An 18,483-nucleotide genomic window follows, 5' to 3' on the forward strand; every position below is an offset into this window, starting at 1 on the left:
AGGAAGATTTTCTTGCAAGGGAGGCCAACGCAGTCCAATTGGGCTCGGCTCTCAGACACTGACAGGCAAAGATTCCTGATCCTGTGGGAAGATCTTTTGTGAAAGATAAGGCCTAACCTTTGTGTCCTCTGGGCTGATGACAGTGCTGGAGGGAGCTGGCCTGGCGCTGGCAGCTTGTCATGGGGAATAGAATGCTGACGCCGAGGCCCATCGCATGGTGGTCTGCCAAATGGTGAACTAACCACAAACCGGAGGGTGTGGAAGTGTCCCCAGCGCGTCCCCAGGGTGTCTGGGGACAAGGGCAGGCAGGCGTCCATTGCACCGCCCTCAGCTGGCTCCCTCAGGGCAGCTTCTCAGTTATAGACGGACTGGCTTCAGGAGGGTCCCAGAGAGCCCAGAACTGGGACAACGGTGGGGGCAGGGGATGCGCGTGTCTGCTAAGCACCAGCCTGGGCTGAGCACGTGGCGAAGGCCGGTCCCGCAGCGCCACACTGCCACCTGGTGGTCGGCATGCAGCCGACGGCCTCCCTCCGCTGCGTTCCAGCCTCATTAGGACACTCTCCAGTCCGCAGAAGCGATCCAGTCTGCAGGCATGAGGGGAAGTCGCCTGGAGCACCCTCCCTGCACGATGTGGTCATGATACGTTTCTGGTGAATCCAGAGCTGTACCAACAGCTTGGCATTCGCAATAGCAAGGAGTCCAGTAAAGGCTGTGCACCAGGCGACAGCTGGGAACTGCAGGCCACTGTGCACAACAGCCATGCTAGCCCAGCCTGGCTCAGCCTCCAGAGCCTGGCAAGGTCAGAACATCTACTAGGGGTGACACTGCCGGCCCTCTTCAAAGGGAACAGTTTTGTTTGAACAGATCGAGCCTGTCCACCAACCCATCAATACAGCCATTGAAAAAATGCACTGTGAGAAAAGGCTCAGGGATCCCAACGGGCAGCACCTCTGCTTGAGCCGGGCCCTTTGGCCTGCTTCCCGGCATGAGCAGCACCCAATCCCGGGGAATCAGGCAGAGCTGGGGAAGGGAGAGCGGTTCAGGTCACACTTTCCCATGGATGCTTTAAAATGTTACTCCTTATAACAATGAAGTTGGCCCAGTTGGTTAGAGCTTCATCCCAATACACCAAGGTTGTGGGTTCAATCCCTGGTCAGGGCCCATACAAGAATCAACCAATGAATGCATAAATAAATGGAACAACAAATCCATGCTTCTCCCCCCACAACTCAAATCAATAAACAGAAAAAAAAAGTAAAAACACAATGAAGTTACTTGTCAAGTGCCTGCTGAGATACACGTGGTCTGCAGTCATGGGAGGGGGGATGCATATGCTCCGGGCTATATGTCTGGTGCAGGGAAGACAGAAACCACCACACACAGCAGCAGGGAGCGCAGTGGCCTGCTGGTTGTCCATGCAGGGGGTGCCCTGGCATGCTGCGGGGCCCTCAGTCACATGCGGCAGGGTGACCCCAGCTTAGAGCTGTATAGCACCCCACCCCCCGTGGTGCCTGCACCGGAAAAACCTGGTAGACTTTTAGGTAAATTAGCCCCTCTGGGGTGGATAGAGAAGAGAGCTGGGCTGGTAGAAACCCCAGGGGAATGTTTTTTGGTTTTGTTTTTAAGGGTTTTGAGCCCTGGCCGGTTGGAGCATCGGCCTGCAGACCAGAGAGTCCCGGGTTCGGTTCCTACTAGGGGCACGTACCAAAACAAACAAACAAAAAGGTTTGAGAGAAGCCAAGTGCTTAAAAAAGATATTAAGCAAACCTAAGTGCTTTAATTGCCCTTGTCTTAACCAGGACAGCATATCAGCCTTTGGGGTGTGTGTATTAAACATTTGACACACACTCTCCAGTGGGCAGAACCCTAACTCTTGATAACGGCGCAGCCCCAGAGATCTGGCCCGATGCCTGCACTCCGAGGCCACCAGCTGTGCAAACAGGTGGGAAGTACAGGCACACCTCCTATCGCGGTGCTTTGATTGACCGCACATCACAGATGTTGTGTTTTTTACAAATTGAAGGAAGGACCTTCCGCTAGCTCAAGGATTACAACTTGCTTCATTGCAATGTTTGCTTTATTGTGGTCTGAAATTGAACCCGCAACCCCTTCGAGGTATGCCTGTAACCACTGCTGGAAGGAGCCTCTCCTTCCTCTGAGACGACCCAAGGCCTCCAGCAGGCAGAGCAGGCTGTGCAGGGCTCCTTGGCACAGAGGAGTGATGAGGGGTGTCGCCGCGGATCAGCTGTGGGAGCAGGCAGCTCTCCGCAGACAGGAGGAAGCCGCTCTCTGCACACACCGGTGCCGAGGCACCAACTGCTCCTCTGTCTGTGAAGACGAGACCTCACGTGTGGGGGAAAAGAAATGGAAGGTGGTTATTATAAAAGTGGAGGGGGGCTGGGGCAGGTTGACAAGTGAATCATTAATACATAGGTGGTCGCCATCAATCATCTGGAAGTGTGGGTGACTGAGCGGGGATGCTGAGGTCCTCGGAGGTCTGGGAGTGACTCGAGGGGATTTGTTACCCACAAGAGCTCTCTCGTTCGGCGAAGTCAGCGCCGAGCTGCTGCAGATCCCGGGCTGCACACATGGGTGTGGGGATCTCAGACCTGCTGAGTCAGGGCCAGGGCTCTGGAGACTCAGGGGCCAACCCTGGTCAACAGACACGAAGTCCAGCCTGCCAAAGGCCTCCCCGGCTGCTTTGGATCCCACCCGAATTCCCTGAAGGCTGAGCTGGCCCGGCCAAGAGTTACATCAAGTGCATGTCACAGGAGCTCCCTCAAATCAATTTTAATATGCTTCAAACACAAATATGCAACACAGAAGTGTAGGGGTCAGGTAAGGATTGTGTGACCCCATTTGAACAATCACACCCAGTGTGCCAATCCATCAGCCCCTCCCCCACCCTGACACCCAGCCAGAATCCTGCCCCAGCTCTGGGGGTCTGGGGGATGGGGAAGGGCACAGGCTCAGCTTCCAAATACCAAGGAAGTGTTGGTGAGGTTGGTGGTTTGTCGGAAGCCGGCGGGGCTGCAGCATCTGTGTGTGGGAAAGTTCCGGCCTGGGAGGTGGACGACAGGACTTCCACGTTGAGAGAGGTCCAAGTCCTAATGGAGTGCGGGTGCATTGCCAACAGGGGGCACCGTGGCTGCCACCCCTCGTGTTCCAGGATGACAGCCAGACGTGATGGGTGTCCATGACCAAGCGATGAAGCCAGGGCATGTAGGAATGAGCTCCAGTGCCCAAGGTGAGGGCAGAGCTCCAGTCCACCCGACAGGGGACGAGGTAGTGCTGCCACCACTCCACCTCCGACTTCAGCAGGCTGACACCTGCAGCACCTGACGGAGCACTGGCATCTGTGTTGCTGTGTAACTGCATCTGGTTCCTCATTTGGAGAACTGAGCTACTGCTGAGACTGTTTGCAGGTGGTGCCCGCTAAAAGAAGACATAACTGTGCATTTTGTCAACGTGGCATGACCTACTCTAATGGAGTGCCCCACTCAGTATCACAGCATCATGCGGAGCCACGAAAGGAAAAGATTAATGTGTCTTCGATGGGTATCTACTGTGCATGTCCCCAGGGCGGGCAAATACCCTTGGAGATTTGCTAGAAACGAACGAGATGGACCTGAGGCCAGGAAGCCCAACCTTGACTCAGGTGGGGAACACAGACCAGGTCTGTCTTCATGCCAGCCAAGCAGGCAGGCCCCTGGTCAAGCCGACTCCTTCCTTCGGTGGCTGTCTCTTCCCCACCACAGGTGTCCCTGCATGAGTCCACTTGCCTTGGTCACGCTCAAAGACAGCCTGTGCTCAGGATAATCTCCAGGGGTCTTAGGGAAGAAAGTGCAGGGCCTCTGTCACAAACAGGAAACAAAGGCATCGTTATCATCACTAATCAACTGTTAAAACTACTTCTCTTTAGGTGTCATGCTCCTAACCTTCCACGCACTACAGGAATACCTTTCACATTCTACTTCTACCATTTCAGAGACAGATGCCAGTCCAGTCGCAGCGACCACTGGCTGGCGGTTTCAACAGGCCCCTCCGTGTGGAAGAACCTCTGGGTCTAAGACGAGACCACTGTCAGCTGTGGCATTGCTCACTGATCCTGCGGAAAGTGCACCTTGTTCCTGGAAGGTCGTGTGTGGTCTCGCACTGCTTGGAACATGCCCCCAGGACGGAGGTGGTGTTTTTCTGGGTGCCCCTGCTAGAACCCCTGAGCCAGCGCATCATGCAGTGATGGGGATGCAGGAACCAAACGGAAAGGGCGGTGCTATGATGTGGGGCCTGAGGGTCCTATCGGAGGGCCGACCATCTGCAGCATCAGATTGGAGCGAACCACACAGCCGGCCGGAGCTTCCCTGCTCCGTGCTGAGTCAAAGCACAGATCTCGCCATCCGTTTTCTTTCTCAAGGCAGGATGGCGAAGGTCGTGGTCAACTCCAAGGTCATCCTCACCCTCACTCCAGAAGGGCTTGCTCTTCCATCCTTTCCCGGGGGGGGGGGGGTGAGGGGGGGCTGCGGAATGACAGATTCCAAGATGCCATTTCGGAAAAAAGCAAAACTTGTGTTTACAAGATGATCCACAGGAGGTGCTCACAAAAACACCATCCCGCCAGAACCCCAAGGACTGTCCTCTCGAAACCGGTCCTGAGGAAATGCTGGCTCGTGCCGGCCTGGAGAAAGCGCCCACAGAACCCCAGCGGGCTGCTCCAAAAAGCTGTAAACCCACAGGGGTTCCCACTCTCTCCCTGGCCACTCACGACAGGAGATTCGTAATTATAACCTGCGAAGGAGTAATGGTGACTTCACATCACGTTGACTAAGAAGCTGATAGTTCCAAAGGCAGTTACCGTGCAGGAGTCGCTGGTGTCTGTGTTAAATATAGTACCACTTGGTGGCAGGTCAAAGGCGCTTCTCTCTCTCTCTCTTTTTTTCTATTTTGGGTAGAAATATTCCTGGGAAGCTAGATAGAAATGCATTTTCATTTCCGAATTTTTCTTAGGCACAAATTAGAAAACTGCTGACCTTCACCAAAATATGTCAGCACTTCGTGGTATAAAAAATGCAACTCAGAACCGCCGCGTGCGCAGCAGACACGTTCAAACACACGCCGGTGCAGTCCCCTTGGCGACTCAGTGTAGGTTCCAGACTCAACTACTTGTCACTAACTTGAAATTCATCGCCCAAGAACAACGGACATGTCTTTCTCTCGGCTCTAACTACGTCAAACGTTTGCTCATCGGACACTAGGTGAGCACGCTCCTAGGTGCCAATACCGGGGCAGGCTCACAGCGGGGTCAGGGCGCGGTGCAGCCACCGGGCATGCGCACCGGCGGGGCGGGCGGGGCCTCCCTCCCGGTGGAAGCGCGGGGCGGGGCCTCCCTCCAGGTGGAAGCGCGGGGCGGGGCCTCCCTCCAGGTGGAAGCGCAGGGCGCGCGAGGAGCCGCAGCTCCAGCGGCTGCCTGGTGGCGGCGTCATCTGGGCGTGGCGCTGACTTTGGCGGGTGAGGAGGGCCCAGAGGAGGAGCCACGGTAAACAGGGGATGTGGGTGAGAGTTTAATTGGGCTGGTTGGGTCTCCAGTTTGGAGTTTCCAGAGCAACTCTTCGTTGGTCCGGCTCAACCTCTTCTTCTCCTGGGTCTCCTTCTCGACATACTCCTGGAGGTTGGCGTTTTCCTCGGACAGCTGTCTGCATGGGGAGGAGACACCAAGCAGCAGTCATGCCCAAGGCCTTGGCTTGAGATGCCAGGCCAAGGATGCCTGTGGGGACGGCGGGGATGAGTCGGGCCGCCGTCACCCACAGCCTTGGGTTGAGCCGTGACTGTCGCCTGTCCCGCCCACACACTTCCCAGAGCCTCCCTGCCAGCACCGAACCGCTCACATCCCGTGCGTCAGGGAGGTGCTGGCTGTCCAGAGCAAACCCAGGGGCGGGAGAGGGACGAGGGGCGCAGGGAGCTGGTGGGAGGGCCTGGGGAGGCTTGGAGAGAGTGATGCTGACAATAATGATGGCACAGGCACAGCGACTGTGAGCCCTGAAGGACAGAGATGGCCTTTTCGAATTGCCAGCATCCAGCTGGGTGCCTGGCAGGTCTCAGCCCTCATGGACAAAGAGAACCTGGCTTTCCAAGCCAAACACTTTCACTCCACACTGACAGCAGAAGGGAGCTATCTCCACATCCTTCCTCGGAAGTTGGGGGACCTCAGAGCAGGGGACCGAAATGGAAACAACATCACTGAGGAGCAGCTGCTTCCCGCTGCGTGACTTCTCTCTGCGGTCCTTTGCGGGGCCAGCCCTTCACTGCCTCAGCCAGGGTGGCCCAGGACGACCGCGCAGCAGCCGAGGGGGACGTGGGTGTGCACCACCGAGTGAACAGAGCGCAGGGTCGGGCACACGGCGGTTCCCTCTTCCCTGGGGACACCCCGCGGGCACCCCTCTCCAAAATACCCAGGAACAAACCCGCCCAGCAACCAGCTCTGACAGGGGCTCCTGCCACATGCTTGTGTCTGGACGGCCAGGGAAGCCTCGCAGCTCAGAGTGAGGTCAGGTGGATGAGGGGACAAACACAGAGCCCTCCAGCTCAAGAGCAGAGCCCCCTGGGGGTGACCCCTGGCTTGTGAGCTGGGACACCCAGGCCCGCTTACCTTGTGACAACGGTGTTCTGGTCAATCCTCGCCTTGAGGTCTTCGTTCTGCTGCTGGAGAACCTGGATCCTCTCCTCCAGGACGATGTTCTTCTCCGCCTGGAAAGGGCGCAGTGTTACGAGGTCCCCAGCAGGGCCACCTGGCAGGACGGAGACCAGTGCCCTTGCAGGGTTAGCAAGAAGGGTCTGGCAAGCTACAGTGGGTAGTGCTTTGGTGGGCTGTAAAATCAGGTTAGAGGGCTGTGGCCAGCATTTTTTAAAAAGAACGCAGAAGAGAAAACACCGGAATGTACTGTATATAATAAAAGTAAGTATTGTTATATATATTTTAGACAGTTTGATTTCATATATATTATGCACGTGTGTATGTGCATGTACTGGAATCCTGTGTAGAATACATTTTTTTATAGTGAGTGTCCCCAGGCCCTTGCCATTGTCAGGGACAAGCCGTGGTCAGCACGAGGACCTCGTTTGGCTAATGGGCCCCATGGTCCTTCCCTCTTCGCCATCAGGCCCCCTTGCTGGGGTGCACACGCCCTGTGAGGGTCTAAGTTAAGGAAAGATGGAAATATAATGTGGACACGCTGTTCCTTCGGAGGCTACAGGCAGCCGGAACGCAGCGCACAGGGCCAGCTTGGCGCGTTAGCGGGACATCACGTCCTCCAAGGTGGTCGTTGCCCCACAATCGATGCCATGCTGCCTGTCACGGGGTCTCGCGGGGCCGGAGACCTAGCTGAGGGACAGCCCCGTTCTAAGGTGAAGTTGGAAATAAATCAGGTTTTGAAAAGAGAGTGACACACTCACAATTAGTGTAGTTAATCTCTCAAGAAAACGTCACTTCTCCAGGAACAAGGGTTAGGAATCAGAGCCACAGCCCTCCTCTCTGCTCCCGGGAAGCGGGAAGTGATCAGATCACCTTTCTCCCCCGAAAGGGTTTGGGGGGAGAAGTCACGCACGCCTGCGGAATGCCTGGTGCACGGTAAAGACAGCCACGGCGACCTCGAGGCTGCGGGTGATCGGACAAGTGGACGCGGGGGCCCAGCCTGGAGGAGGGAGGTCACTGCTCCCCCCCCCCAGCCAGACTACAGGCAGCACAGGAAGGCAGGGCTCTGTCCATGAACCGTCCACTGGTCTCAGCTGTGGTCTGCTGAGACGCTCTGGGCTGCTGAGGGCTGTTGAGTGGGCCAGGTGGCCGACGTTAGCCAGGATGCTGGGGAGACACTCCAGCCAGGTGTGCCCCTCCTAACTGATAGGACAGTGCAGACAGAGGTGATGCAGAAAGGGCCGGCCGGATGAGATGGGGACATGACAGCTGAGTGCAAACCTGAGCCCTGCACCAGCTCCTGATGGGGGACCCGCTTCAGGGACACTTTGGAAACAAGGGGAGAACTTTAAAAGTCAGAGCAGGTGATTAGTTCCTGAGGTGGCAGGTTAAAGATGTGCTAACGGAAGGAAAACGAGACGTGAAACTGTCCGTGTGCAGGGCTGTCTGGTACGTGTACACGTGTTCATGGAAATGTTAACTGTGGTAGAAATAGATTTTAATTTTCTTATTTTTGTCTATCTTATCATTTCCTATAGTGCACATGTTTTCCATTTACTATTTAGAAATTTTGTTGATAACGCATGCCTTAGAACTGTTAATATTTTCTAACTATTTTATTATTTATTTCTTTATCTTTGTTGTTGAAAGTGTTACAGATGACCCCCCTTCTTTCTCCCATTGACCCCTCCTACCCGCTCCCACCTCCCTTCTGCCTTCCCCAAACTACTGTCTGTGTCCTTTGGTTGTGCATAGAAGTTCTTTGGTTTATCTCTTCCCAAACCCTCCACCACCCCCTTCCCTCTGAGGTTAGTCTGTTAAAAGTTTGTTTTACATATAACAATTTTTTTAAAAGGAGAAAACAAAACAAACCATAAGAATCTGAGAGCCTGGGGCAGCTCCGCCTCAGGATGGTATCTCCTTGGAAACAGGCTTCCCTGCGGCTAACTTTGGACAACACTCTCTAGCCCTGGCATGGCCCTGAGCCTGCAGGTAGGGAGTGGACTCTGGGCGCTCTGTTCCCGCAAAGGGGCGCCCTTTGCTGTTCTGTGGGAGCCAGGCTGAAAGGTGAGAGCGCTGGGCTCCCTCCTGGGCTCCCTCCTGGGCTCGGCCCCTGCTGGCTCCTGAGCTGCCCCGTCCTCAGGCCCCATCTCCTGGGAAAGGCGGGTCCTGGGCGCCCCCTGCCGGCAGAGGCGGGGAACACAGCACAGTGCTCTGCGTGGGGTCAGGGCTGCTCTCTGTGCAGGCTCCCCCCTGGGAGGAAACAGCACTTCAGAGCCATGGGTCGGGGATGGAGGCAGGCGGTCAGGAGGGTGCCCGAGAGGTGCAAACTGAGGCCACCTCTGAGATCCTCCCAAGAATGCCTGGCTTCCTGATAAAGGCCCTGAGACTCGACAATGGAATTATCCCCCCCGGGGAAGCACTCCTGAACAGTGTCAATGTGGACATCAGTGGTGGCAGGGAGGTCACTAACCTCTTTCCAGGAAACAGACTAACTCACCAGCTTTTCCAGCTCCATGATCTTCTTTTCCTGCTGGTGTATTTGCTGATTCTTCATCTCCAATACCTGTGTCAGACTCTTCATGTCTTCCTCCAAGTGCTGATAGGGAGCCAGTGCGACCTACAGGGGTGGGGAGCAACAAGCTGTCATCGGGGTCTGGCAAGGCCAGTGTTCACCCAGGTCACCGGTTTCACCAAAGCCACTCTTCTTTAATAAGCTGCAGAGTAGGTGCTGGAGCCCGAGAGAGAGAGAGAGAGAGAGAGAGAGAGAGAGAGAGAGAGAGAGAGGAGGGAGAAGGGAGAGAGAGGAGGGAGGAGGGAGAGGGAGAGAACATTAGCACATAGCTTTCCCTGGTAAAGAAGCCCACTGGTGTCCCACTGGGAACGCAACTAAACGCCCAGCTCCCTGGGAAATGGAGGGAAGGCAGTCACCACTGAAGTGTCTGGATGCTGGAACGGCTCGACACTGCCAGCTCCCCCAGAGGGAACTCGTGGGGTGAAAGGAGTCAGGTCAACACTGGCTTTGGCTGTCACCTGACCACTGGATGCAGCAGACAGGTGGGGAGTTCCAGGCCCACCTGAGCCCATGGAGAGGCCCAGCCCAGCTCAGGACATGAGCAAAGTGGTTTAAAAAACAGAAAAGGCATTTTGGACAAAAAATGTTAGTGTGATGGTGCCAGGTGTAACAAATCTGTGTGTGTGTGTATATATATTAGGTACATTCAGTTTGAATTTCAGATAAACTATATATTTTTTAGTATAGTATCGAAAGGGACATATTTCTAGTAGAAAAGCCCACGTCTCTATAATGCAGATCTAACTGGCTGGGATGTGTTTTATATGCAACCCTACATCAGAGGAAAGGGTGTTTTGCCAACTTTCCTGGAAAAATCTGCTCAACCTACTAACTCGGGCTTTGCTGGAGCCTCCCGGTGCCGCCTAGGGAAGCTGGGGACAGCGGGTGGGGGTGCTGGGAGGGCAGAGTTCCCGGCAAGCTTGTCTCCGGAGCTCGGGGGCTGGCTGGGGACATGTGGCAAACGCAGTATTTAGGTGGAGAACCCACAGCTGTCCTCTCTCTGAAGAGAGGTGCTGACAGGAGCAGGGAAAAGTCCCAGGGGGTCCTGCCCAGCTGTCACTTCAGCAGTAGATTAGCACAGAGGCCCTGTCACCGGGGACCCTGCGGAGGAAGCCACACGGCCTCTGGGGTGAGGCCCCCAGAGACCCCCGGTGAGCCTGGGGCCTCGAAGCTCCAGCACCTCCAGCTGCTCTTCGGTGTTTTTCCTCAAAGCCTCCTCGAAGCGTCTGGCTCGGTCCCGCAGGGAGTGGCTCTGGAAGGTCAGCGTGTCCACCTGGTCCTGCAAGTAATGACAGAGAAGACCAGCTCAGGGCACTGCGGCCTGGGAGCTGCCACCAGGCGGCCCTGGGCAGCACACGGGCAGCAAGCTGAGGTGCTCCGCCCACACGCGGGGACCTCCCGCAGCGCCTGGCCGGGCCCCAGCAGGCTGCCGCCGCCCCCACCCACCCCAGCTCCGCGGCTGCACCGTCAGCTCCCTGTCGCCCAGCATCACGGCCAGCCTCCGCGCGGCCTCCAGGGCGCAGGCTCTGCATGTCCCTGCTGTGAGCTGAGTCCGTCCTCCCCCTGCAGCCCATCTGTCCCCTCAGCTGAGACCTGTTTAGGCCATGCTCCTGGCCCCAGCACGCAGCGGCCACCAGGCAGCCCTTGTGTGCAGGCGGAAGGGAGGGTGTCTGAGGGCCCCCACCCCTTCGGGCTCACCCTCCCTGGCGGCACCAGCAATGGCTGACTCGGAAGTTCCCAGGCAGGTCTGTAACCTTAGAACCCACAGCCTTCCAACCAACTCTTCTGCACAGAGAACCGGCTTCATCCCGGCCCATCTGAGGAGCCGGGGTCGTTGGTTCCGTGACTCGGCACAGTAACAGCGTAATGTGGGCAGCGCCAGGCTTGCCCTTCCTCCGGGCACACGAGCCTGCTTGGCAAACCATCCTCTGAAGGTTGCTCGTCCTTTTTGTTTGTTTCTTTGTTTCTAGTTGCTTCTATTTCATTTTAAGCAACAAGAGCCCCAGAGTGCCATTAAATGCACCAGGGCAGTGGGTTGTCAGTACCACCGGCCTGGCTGTGTGGGTCAGAGCCCAGCCCGCGCCTCGTATTGCCACCGGCTCCTGCGCCAACTTCGTCCGCACCAGCATTTCCTCCAGGCCTCTCTTCCTCCATCAAAACCCACAGCAGAACATCCGCCAGGCAAATACCACCTCGGCTGGATCTCAAATATCAAACTGTGGTTTTTCTGCCATACATACCAGGACTCAAAACCGACCCAAAGGCACACACGGGTGCCCAGCCCTGACTGTTCCCGGCTTGGGTTGGCTCCTGTAGGTCAGGTAAGAGGCACAAAGACCCAGCTGGTGACGGGGCCCAGCACTGGCCACTCAGGAGCTAAGCAATGGCATGACAATAACAGCGATGATGATAGACGTAAATATAACAATAATATATGCAACTATGAGAATCGCGATAGCTGCTACTTACTAGCATGTGCCATGAGCCTACCTAGGGCTGCACACTTGACACAGTTCTCAGCCGGCTCACTGCTTAAGGAGGAGCTGTTATCAGCACCATTTCACAGATGACTAAACTAAGGCTCACAGAGCTTACATCTTGCCCAAGGGTTCAAAGCCAGTAAGGGGGTGCTGGGGGGATGTAACCCAAGAGCTCAGATCTGTACCACCAAGCCTGCTTCTCCACTGCCCGCTGCTCCAGGAAGTTGGTTCTAGCAACTCCATCTCCTTGCACCACGTCACCTCCAGCCCAAGTGGATTCTGCTCGTGGGCGTCCCAGCTCACGTCTGTGCCACGTGTGACTGAGGTGACGGCAGAAGAGGACTCACTCACTCACGGATGAAACGAAACTCGACTTCCCTCTGGGGCTGGACGGGGTTCTGTTGTGTCACGTCTGGCTCTCACGCCCCGGTGCGCACGCCTGGAGGGCAGCGCGGTGATGGGGGAGGGGCGCGTGGTGCGCGCAGACAGCAGTGGCGTGAATTTGCTGAGGACACGCCGCGTGAGGACCGCGTCCTGCAGGCCCATCGACAGGCCAGTGGTGGGCTCACGGCAGGCTCTTCCCCATTTAAAAATTATGAATAGTTGAGTGTTGACCCCGCACCAAGAGGTCACCGGTTTGATTTCCGGTCAGGGCACATGCCCGGGCTGTGGGCCCGAGCCCCAGTGGGGGGGGGATGCAGGAGGCGGCCAATCAGTGTTCTCTCTCATCGATGTTTCCATCTCTCTCTCCCTTTAAAATCAATGAAGAAAAAAATGTCTTTTTAAATTATGAATTGTGCTCTCGGCAGTTGTGATACTGGTATCTCACCGTCCGGGACCCTGTCTGGGCGGGGCCACCTCAGGGGAAAGTGAGCCATGGGAGAGGCACATCCCGGCTTTCTGTCTGTCATGGTGCCCAGTGGACCCTCACTGTTATCGTCATCACGACGTCCAGATGTGAGTGTCCCCAATATTTAAAAACATAACTTTGCTCTGATCGAGATGCCCACAGCTGGGGATGGAGGCTGGGCCACCAACCTCACGCTGGCTTCCCAGGTGCCCCCCCCGGGGGGCATTTTTTCACAAGGCAGCTGGCCGAGGACTCTGGAAGGCAGGAGGGAGGTGCAGGTGATCTGGGGGACCCTTCAGAAGGAAGCCAGGCTGCTCCCTGGCAGGGGCCCCACATTTTCTGTAGGTTGGCAGTGGCAGGCTCTTTCCATCCCCCCACCTCCAGATGACCGATGTCTTTTTATAATCCCAGACTGTCGTGTGGCCTCTGCCCTTGACAGCTCCCCTTACACCATTCCACAGCCTGGAACGCCCTTCTCCCAAGCCCCCCTTCCTCCCACACAGCTCGGGGACTCCTCGGACCACAGGAGTGTGGAGCAGTCGCTCGCGCCGCCCACGGTGCTCACGGTGCTACTCACTCGGCAAGTGTGTGTCACCTTCTGTGGTTGCCTGTCACTGTCACAACTCTCTGAGTAGCCAGGAAGTTCCTCAGGCAGAGGAGTCCTGTCTCCCTCCGTACCCCAGTGCTTAGCACAGGATCTGGTACACAGCAGGTGCTGGTACGTGTCTGTGGACAGGACCAGCGACGCTGCCATCAGCCTGACATCAGAGTTAAGGCGATATTAACCTGTAATGACAGCCGCAGCTTTTCAAAACTGTCTTCCAGTTCTTTCTTTTCAAGCTCGTGGGTAGACACCAGTTCTGGAGAGAAGACATCAAATGGTTAAGTTGGTCTTACTTCCGAAAAGGATCAAACAAGACTCTTTTGCCAGACTCTAAATGAGGGATTGGGTGACCAAGGGACTCTGGTACACAGCAGATCGAGCCCAGAGAGCCTCCATGACTTTGGAATTGTATGTGGTGTTATTTAGAAGAGAAAAAAAGAGGAGAGGAATAAGAGACAGGGAGGGAAAAGGGGGGAAAGAAGAACAAATGAGGGGGAAGTAGGTAGAGGGAGTGCGCACACACACACACACACACACACACTCTCTACCCTGCTCTCCCACCATCCCGGACAAGTCAGCTCTCCATCCATGGTCCCCGTGGATTCTCCAAGTGTTCCTAATGGTAAAACAACTGGGTGATCAGTGTTAAGGCTCCGTCTCCATCCTCTCCCAGGGTCACCGTTTCTCCACCACAGAGCAGCCACCTGGGCCGACGGAGAAAGCTTTCAGGGTGAGCCGAGCCGCGAGCAGCCACCCTCCGCCGCGGTTCACTAGAGCAACGGGAGGACGAGCGAACCTGTGTCTGCAGGGCCGCTGAGCCACGCTCTGAGAACCACAGCCCAGGGGTTCGCTCCAGGAGAGTCGACGCGAAGGCACTCAGACGGACGGGAGACTAATTGGACTGGTTCCTCTCGGAGAGCTTGGAACCAGTCTGTGCTAAGCCAAGTGTCATTCCAGTAGTAATTTGCAAGTTAGGCAGAAAGAGATGTCATGTAAGACTTATTAATTAAGCAAATGGATTCTCTTTTCCTCCAGATGGGAACAGTCTCACTGACTGGGTGAAGCTCATCTCATTCTGACTACACAAGCAATTTGTTTGGATGTTATAACTGGAGAGAGGAGAGGTCTCATTAATCAGCCTGGGTCACACATGCTTCAGACAGGAGATCAACCATGATCACTCTGGCTGGCCAGAGCTGCAATTAGGCAAGACTTTGTCGTTTCCATTGATCCAAATCTTTGAACTAATGATGGAGAAATCCAGATGTTAAAGCTGAAATTTACATTTGGGGAAAAAAAAAGTGTGCTGATGTCACTAAGATAAAACCATTTGCCTTCTGTCTAAATGATTAGTTTTATGAAGCATTGAGAACATCGTCCTAACCGTCATCACAACTGTTTTTGCTACTATTAGATGCATTATATGTATAATTCAAAGGCCTTGGATATGGTGTCTAAGCAGGCTTTGCTAGTGAGAAAAACCTACCAGGTCTATTTATACGAAAGTCCGGAAACAAAAGGCAGGTGTGGCTGCGCCATTTCCATTCCTACTCCCGCCCGGAGACCACTTTTCTACAACAGTGATGGGCTCCGGGACGTTTTCAGATGATCCTTATACCTCGAGAAAAAGGCGGGATCTATTCTGGGCCTGGCACAAACCATGGCCCGTGTCTATGTTCCCATAATGTCCTTATCCCAGAGTCACTACTGCACTCTGAGACAACGGTTCTCACATCCTGCTGCATATCAGAACCGCCAGAGGCCTGGGCTGCTCCCCAGACCCATTCAATTGGCATCTCCGGGGTGGGACTTACTCATCAGTGTTGTTTTTTTTTTTTTTATCCTCACCCGAGGACATTTTTCCATTTTTTGTTCAGGTAGAGTGGGAGGGAGAGAGAGGAACAGAGAGAGAGAGAGAAACATCGACGTGAAAGGGACACATCGAGTGGCTGCCACCCGCACAACCGACCAGGGCCGGGGACAAACTGCAACCGAGGTACATGCCCTTAGCGGGAACGGAACCCGGGTCTCTCAGGACCGCAGGCCGACGCTCTAACCGCTGAGCCAAACCGGCCAGGGCTCATCAGTGTTTTTTAAAAAACGCCCAGGTGATCCCAAACTGGCATGGGCTGTTTCTGCCCCAGACGTCTGCCGCCAACATTTTTCCTGTAGAGCTAACTGGCTCCAAGGCTACTTTTCTGTAAACAAGTCGAAAGAACCGGTGGGCAGTTTGGAGTTCTGGGGGTGGTTGTTCAGTGTCATTTCTCCACTGATGATTCTCACCGTGACTCCCATCTTGACATCGTACATAATGTTAGCGCCCTCACTGTGGTCTATACAGGGGTGAGCAGAGACGGGGGAGAGGATTTGCTCCGGAGCTGGTTTCTCACTTTGAAACAGTGCGTCGGGAGGGGAAAGGGAGGCCCTGGCCCTCCCGAGGGCGCAGAGGGGAACCTACGTCTCCCGCAGGAGACAAGTGCTGAGCTCCGAGCCACGACATAAAACCAGCTATTTGAGCAGCATCGCTGTGAATTTATACACCTTTTAAATAAAGCCTTAATTTTGTTATTCCTTTTTTCCCCACGTTTCATTAAGTCCTTTTGAATGTCCCTCTATTTGCTGTGATTTTATTTTTTACGGCAAAACTGCGTACACACTTAGTTCGTGGTGCAGGTGTGTGCGGCAAGAATGCTTGAGGGAAAGATGCGGACGCCCCGGTGTGAAAACACTTCCGAGGGACCGGCGCTCGCTCTGGGAGGTGCACTGTCGGGACACGGGTGGCACACTGACCTCGTTCTCGGGGGGCCACCCTCCCTTGTGCCCTGCTGGGGCGTCTTCCTGTATAACAGCTCCCAGGGCTGGGGGCTAGTGCTTCAGGGGCACGGACACGAGTGCTGAGCACCACAAGCAGCCTTCCTGTCCACAAAGGACACTTAGTAGTGAACCACGCCCTGCCAGCCGGCTGAGCGTCATCCCCTACATGGAAAGGTTGCGGGTTCGATCCCCGGTGGGGGTGAGTACAGGAGGCAACCCACTGAGGTTTCGCTCTCACATCGATGTTTCTCTCTCTCCCTGCACTCTGTTTAAACATCAATGGGAAAATATCCTCAGGAGAGGATTGACAAGAGATAAATAAACAAATAAAACATGATGTTAAGTCTTCGCTTTTTAATTTATTAGTTTTAAATGTATTAATCTACTGTTAAATTTCTGGCTAGGGGCAAAATGAGGGGAGGAAAAACTGAAAAGTAAGGTGTATATTTAGTATCTATGCATGTTAGAAGTGTAAAACTTCTTCCACAAAGTCACTCTCAGTCGTATTTGGTAAGTGTTGCTGTTGTTGTAACCTACATGGAGCCCTAAGTCCTCAAAGATAATCCGAAGTTACCAAAATTATAAGAAGGACCCAGAGACTCCCTGGTGAACGTGGTCTGTGAGCCCGAGGTGTGACCCAGGTCCAGTCCGATGCTGCTGTGGTCCTGAGAGCACCCCAGGTGGGAAAGGTGTGTCCACAGGGAACTGCATTTAATTCTACGAGGCCAAGACAAAGCCCGGGGTTCCCATGCCTCCTTCAGAATAGTGGCACTGAGGCACGGCCACGTCAGACTCACCGCCGGAGCGTTAGACAATCTCGATGCCCAGGCTGCACCCACGCCAGCTGCGTGGGAGCCCAGGAGCAGGGCCGAGGCTGCCCAGTGATTCCAACACCCAGGCGAGGTGGAGAGTAACTGCTCAAAGGAAGGAAGTGCTACCTGGACCCTGGCTTCCCAGCTCTTCGTTCCACACAAGCAACGCAAAGGACACGCAGGGACGAAAAGAAAGTGGACCGAGCGGGTGGGAGGTGCTCCCTGAGTCTGCAGCGGAGGCTTGGCTCCCCGGCCCCCCCTGCTGGCCACACACACACACACACACACACACACACACACACTCCTGGGGTGGTGGTAGCTACCTTGGACTTTGTGGTCATGGTCATCCTGCAGGATCGCGATGGCCACCGTGTGGCTATTTTCCATGTCTAGGAGAGCAGCCTCATGGCTGGCGGTGATGTCTTCTACCTGTGGAGAGTCACAGTTGTGGTTACACGGGGCCGGGGTGGGTGGCAGCGACGTCCTCACTGCTTGGGGGACAGAGGTGGGATCCAATGAGTAGAAAGGGCAGTGGTCCAAACCGTCAAGGAAAAGTCACTCTACCGAGAGGGCAGCAGCCCTCGTCTTCGTGCTGGGGGCGTGGTGGCAGCCCCTGGAGCCAGGCTGTGGCAGGACGAGGGCAGCTCCCAGAGCATGGCTGCCTGAGCCCCTCTCCACCATCCGGGGCCTTGCCGGACCATCCACTTCCCACTCCCGTCCCTTCCCCTCACTCCAGTCCCTCTGTGGCTACCGGTGACTCAGGAAGAGGGGGGACCTCCCTTCTGGATGGTCGGTTCTGTTTCCCAGTGGCCGGTGGGACCACGGTGCACAAGGTAAACGTTGGGAACTAACATTTCCTAAGCTACCTGCTGTCAGCGACTACTTAACCCTCCCAGCAACATTATAAATATTTATGCTCATCTTACAGGAAGCTGAGGCTTACAGAGGTCTGAAACATTTTGCCTAAGGCCTAGGAAGGAGCAGAGGCACAGTCGCCCAGTCTCTCTGACTCCAAAGGTGAGCGAAGCCCCCGCAAGCACAGACCTGCTGCCTTTCGAACAAGACCAGGGACCTCAGGAGCGTCTCACCGAGGCCAGGTGGCCGGCGCCTGCTTCCCAGCCACGCTCGCAGCCTGGGCCTCTGTCCAGCTACGTGAGGCTGCTCCTGGAAGGGCTGCTGTTTGTCCAGCTCAGGTCACTTACAGGAGTTTAATTACCAGTAGCACACCTAGCCTGGCATGTTTTGTTTCCACTCTTCCTGACCCTTGCCCCCAACCCCCCACCATCACCAATTGTACCGTTTCTGTTATTTTTGTTGTTTTAACTTCAAATGTATGCCTTACAGAAGTAATTGCATCACACACTAGCAAACCAGAAGAGTGTTTTTCCAAATTCTTTGTCAGTGACAATCGCAAAAAAAACACTATGGTACATTGTAACACACGCACAAGCCAAAGTGTCACAGAACAACGCTTTCCCTCCTACTAGCAATGATCTGTTTTTAAAATTTTGATTCCATGTTACTTTGTTTATTTCAAAATGCTCGTAAACCTGCTGATGTGTCAAAGCCTGGCATTTGCAAAACACTGAAGCAAGAAATGTGTCCAGGTCCTAAAGCTCCTTGGTGCCCAGTTACACACGCTGCCTCTAGCCACCGCGCAAGG

The 18,483-nt window shown here is 55.0% G+C and overlaps 1 protein-coding gene across 4 annotated transcripts in view; it reads right to left on the reverse strand.

Annotated features, from left to right (window-relative positions):
• Positions 1–5,399: 5,399 nt before the first annotated feature.
• Positions 5,400–18,483, reverse strand: part of MTUS2 (microtubule associated scaffold protein 2) — a 389,435-nt gene continuing 376,351 nt past the window's right edge. For all 4 annotated transcript variants that reach the window (XM_036252380.1, XM_036252379.1, XM_036252378.1 and 1 more), the window contains 6 exons: positions 17,144–17,249; positions 13,377–13,450; positions 10,441–10,539; positions 9,186–9,305; positions 6,644–6,741; positions 5,400–5,690 (listed from right to left, as the gene is read on the reverse strand). In XM_036252380.1, the coding sequence (XP_036108273.1) occupies positions 5,477–5,690; positions 6,644–6,741; positions 9,186–9,305; positions 10,441–10,539; positions 13,377–13,450; positions 17,144–17,249 (711 nt within the window). In that variant the 3' untranslated portion in view covers positions 5,400–5,476. The remainder of the gene's footprint in view (positions 5,691–6,643; positions 6,742–9,185; positions 9,306–10,440; positions 10,540–13,376; positions 13,451–17,143; positions 17,250–18,483) is intronic.

This window comes from Molossus molossus, unplaced genomic scaffold (assembly GCF_014108415.1).
Source record: "Molossus molossus isolate mMolMol1 unplaced genomic scaffold, mMolMol1.p scaffold_m16_p_10, whole genome shotgun sequence".
Taxonomy (NCBI): domain Eukaryota; kingdom Metazoa; phylum Chordata; class Mammalia; order Chiroptera; family Molossidae; genus Molossus; species Molossus molossus.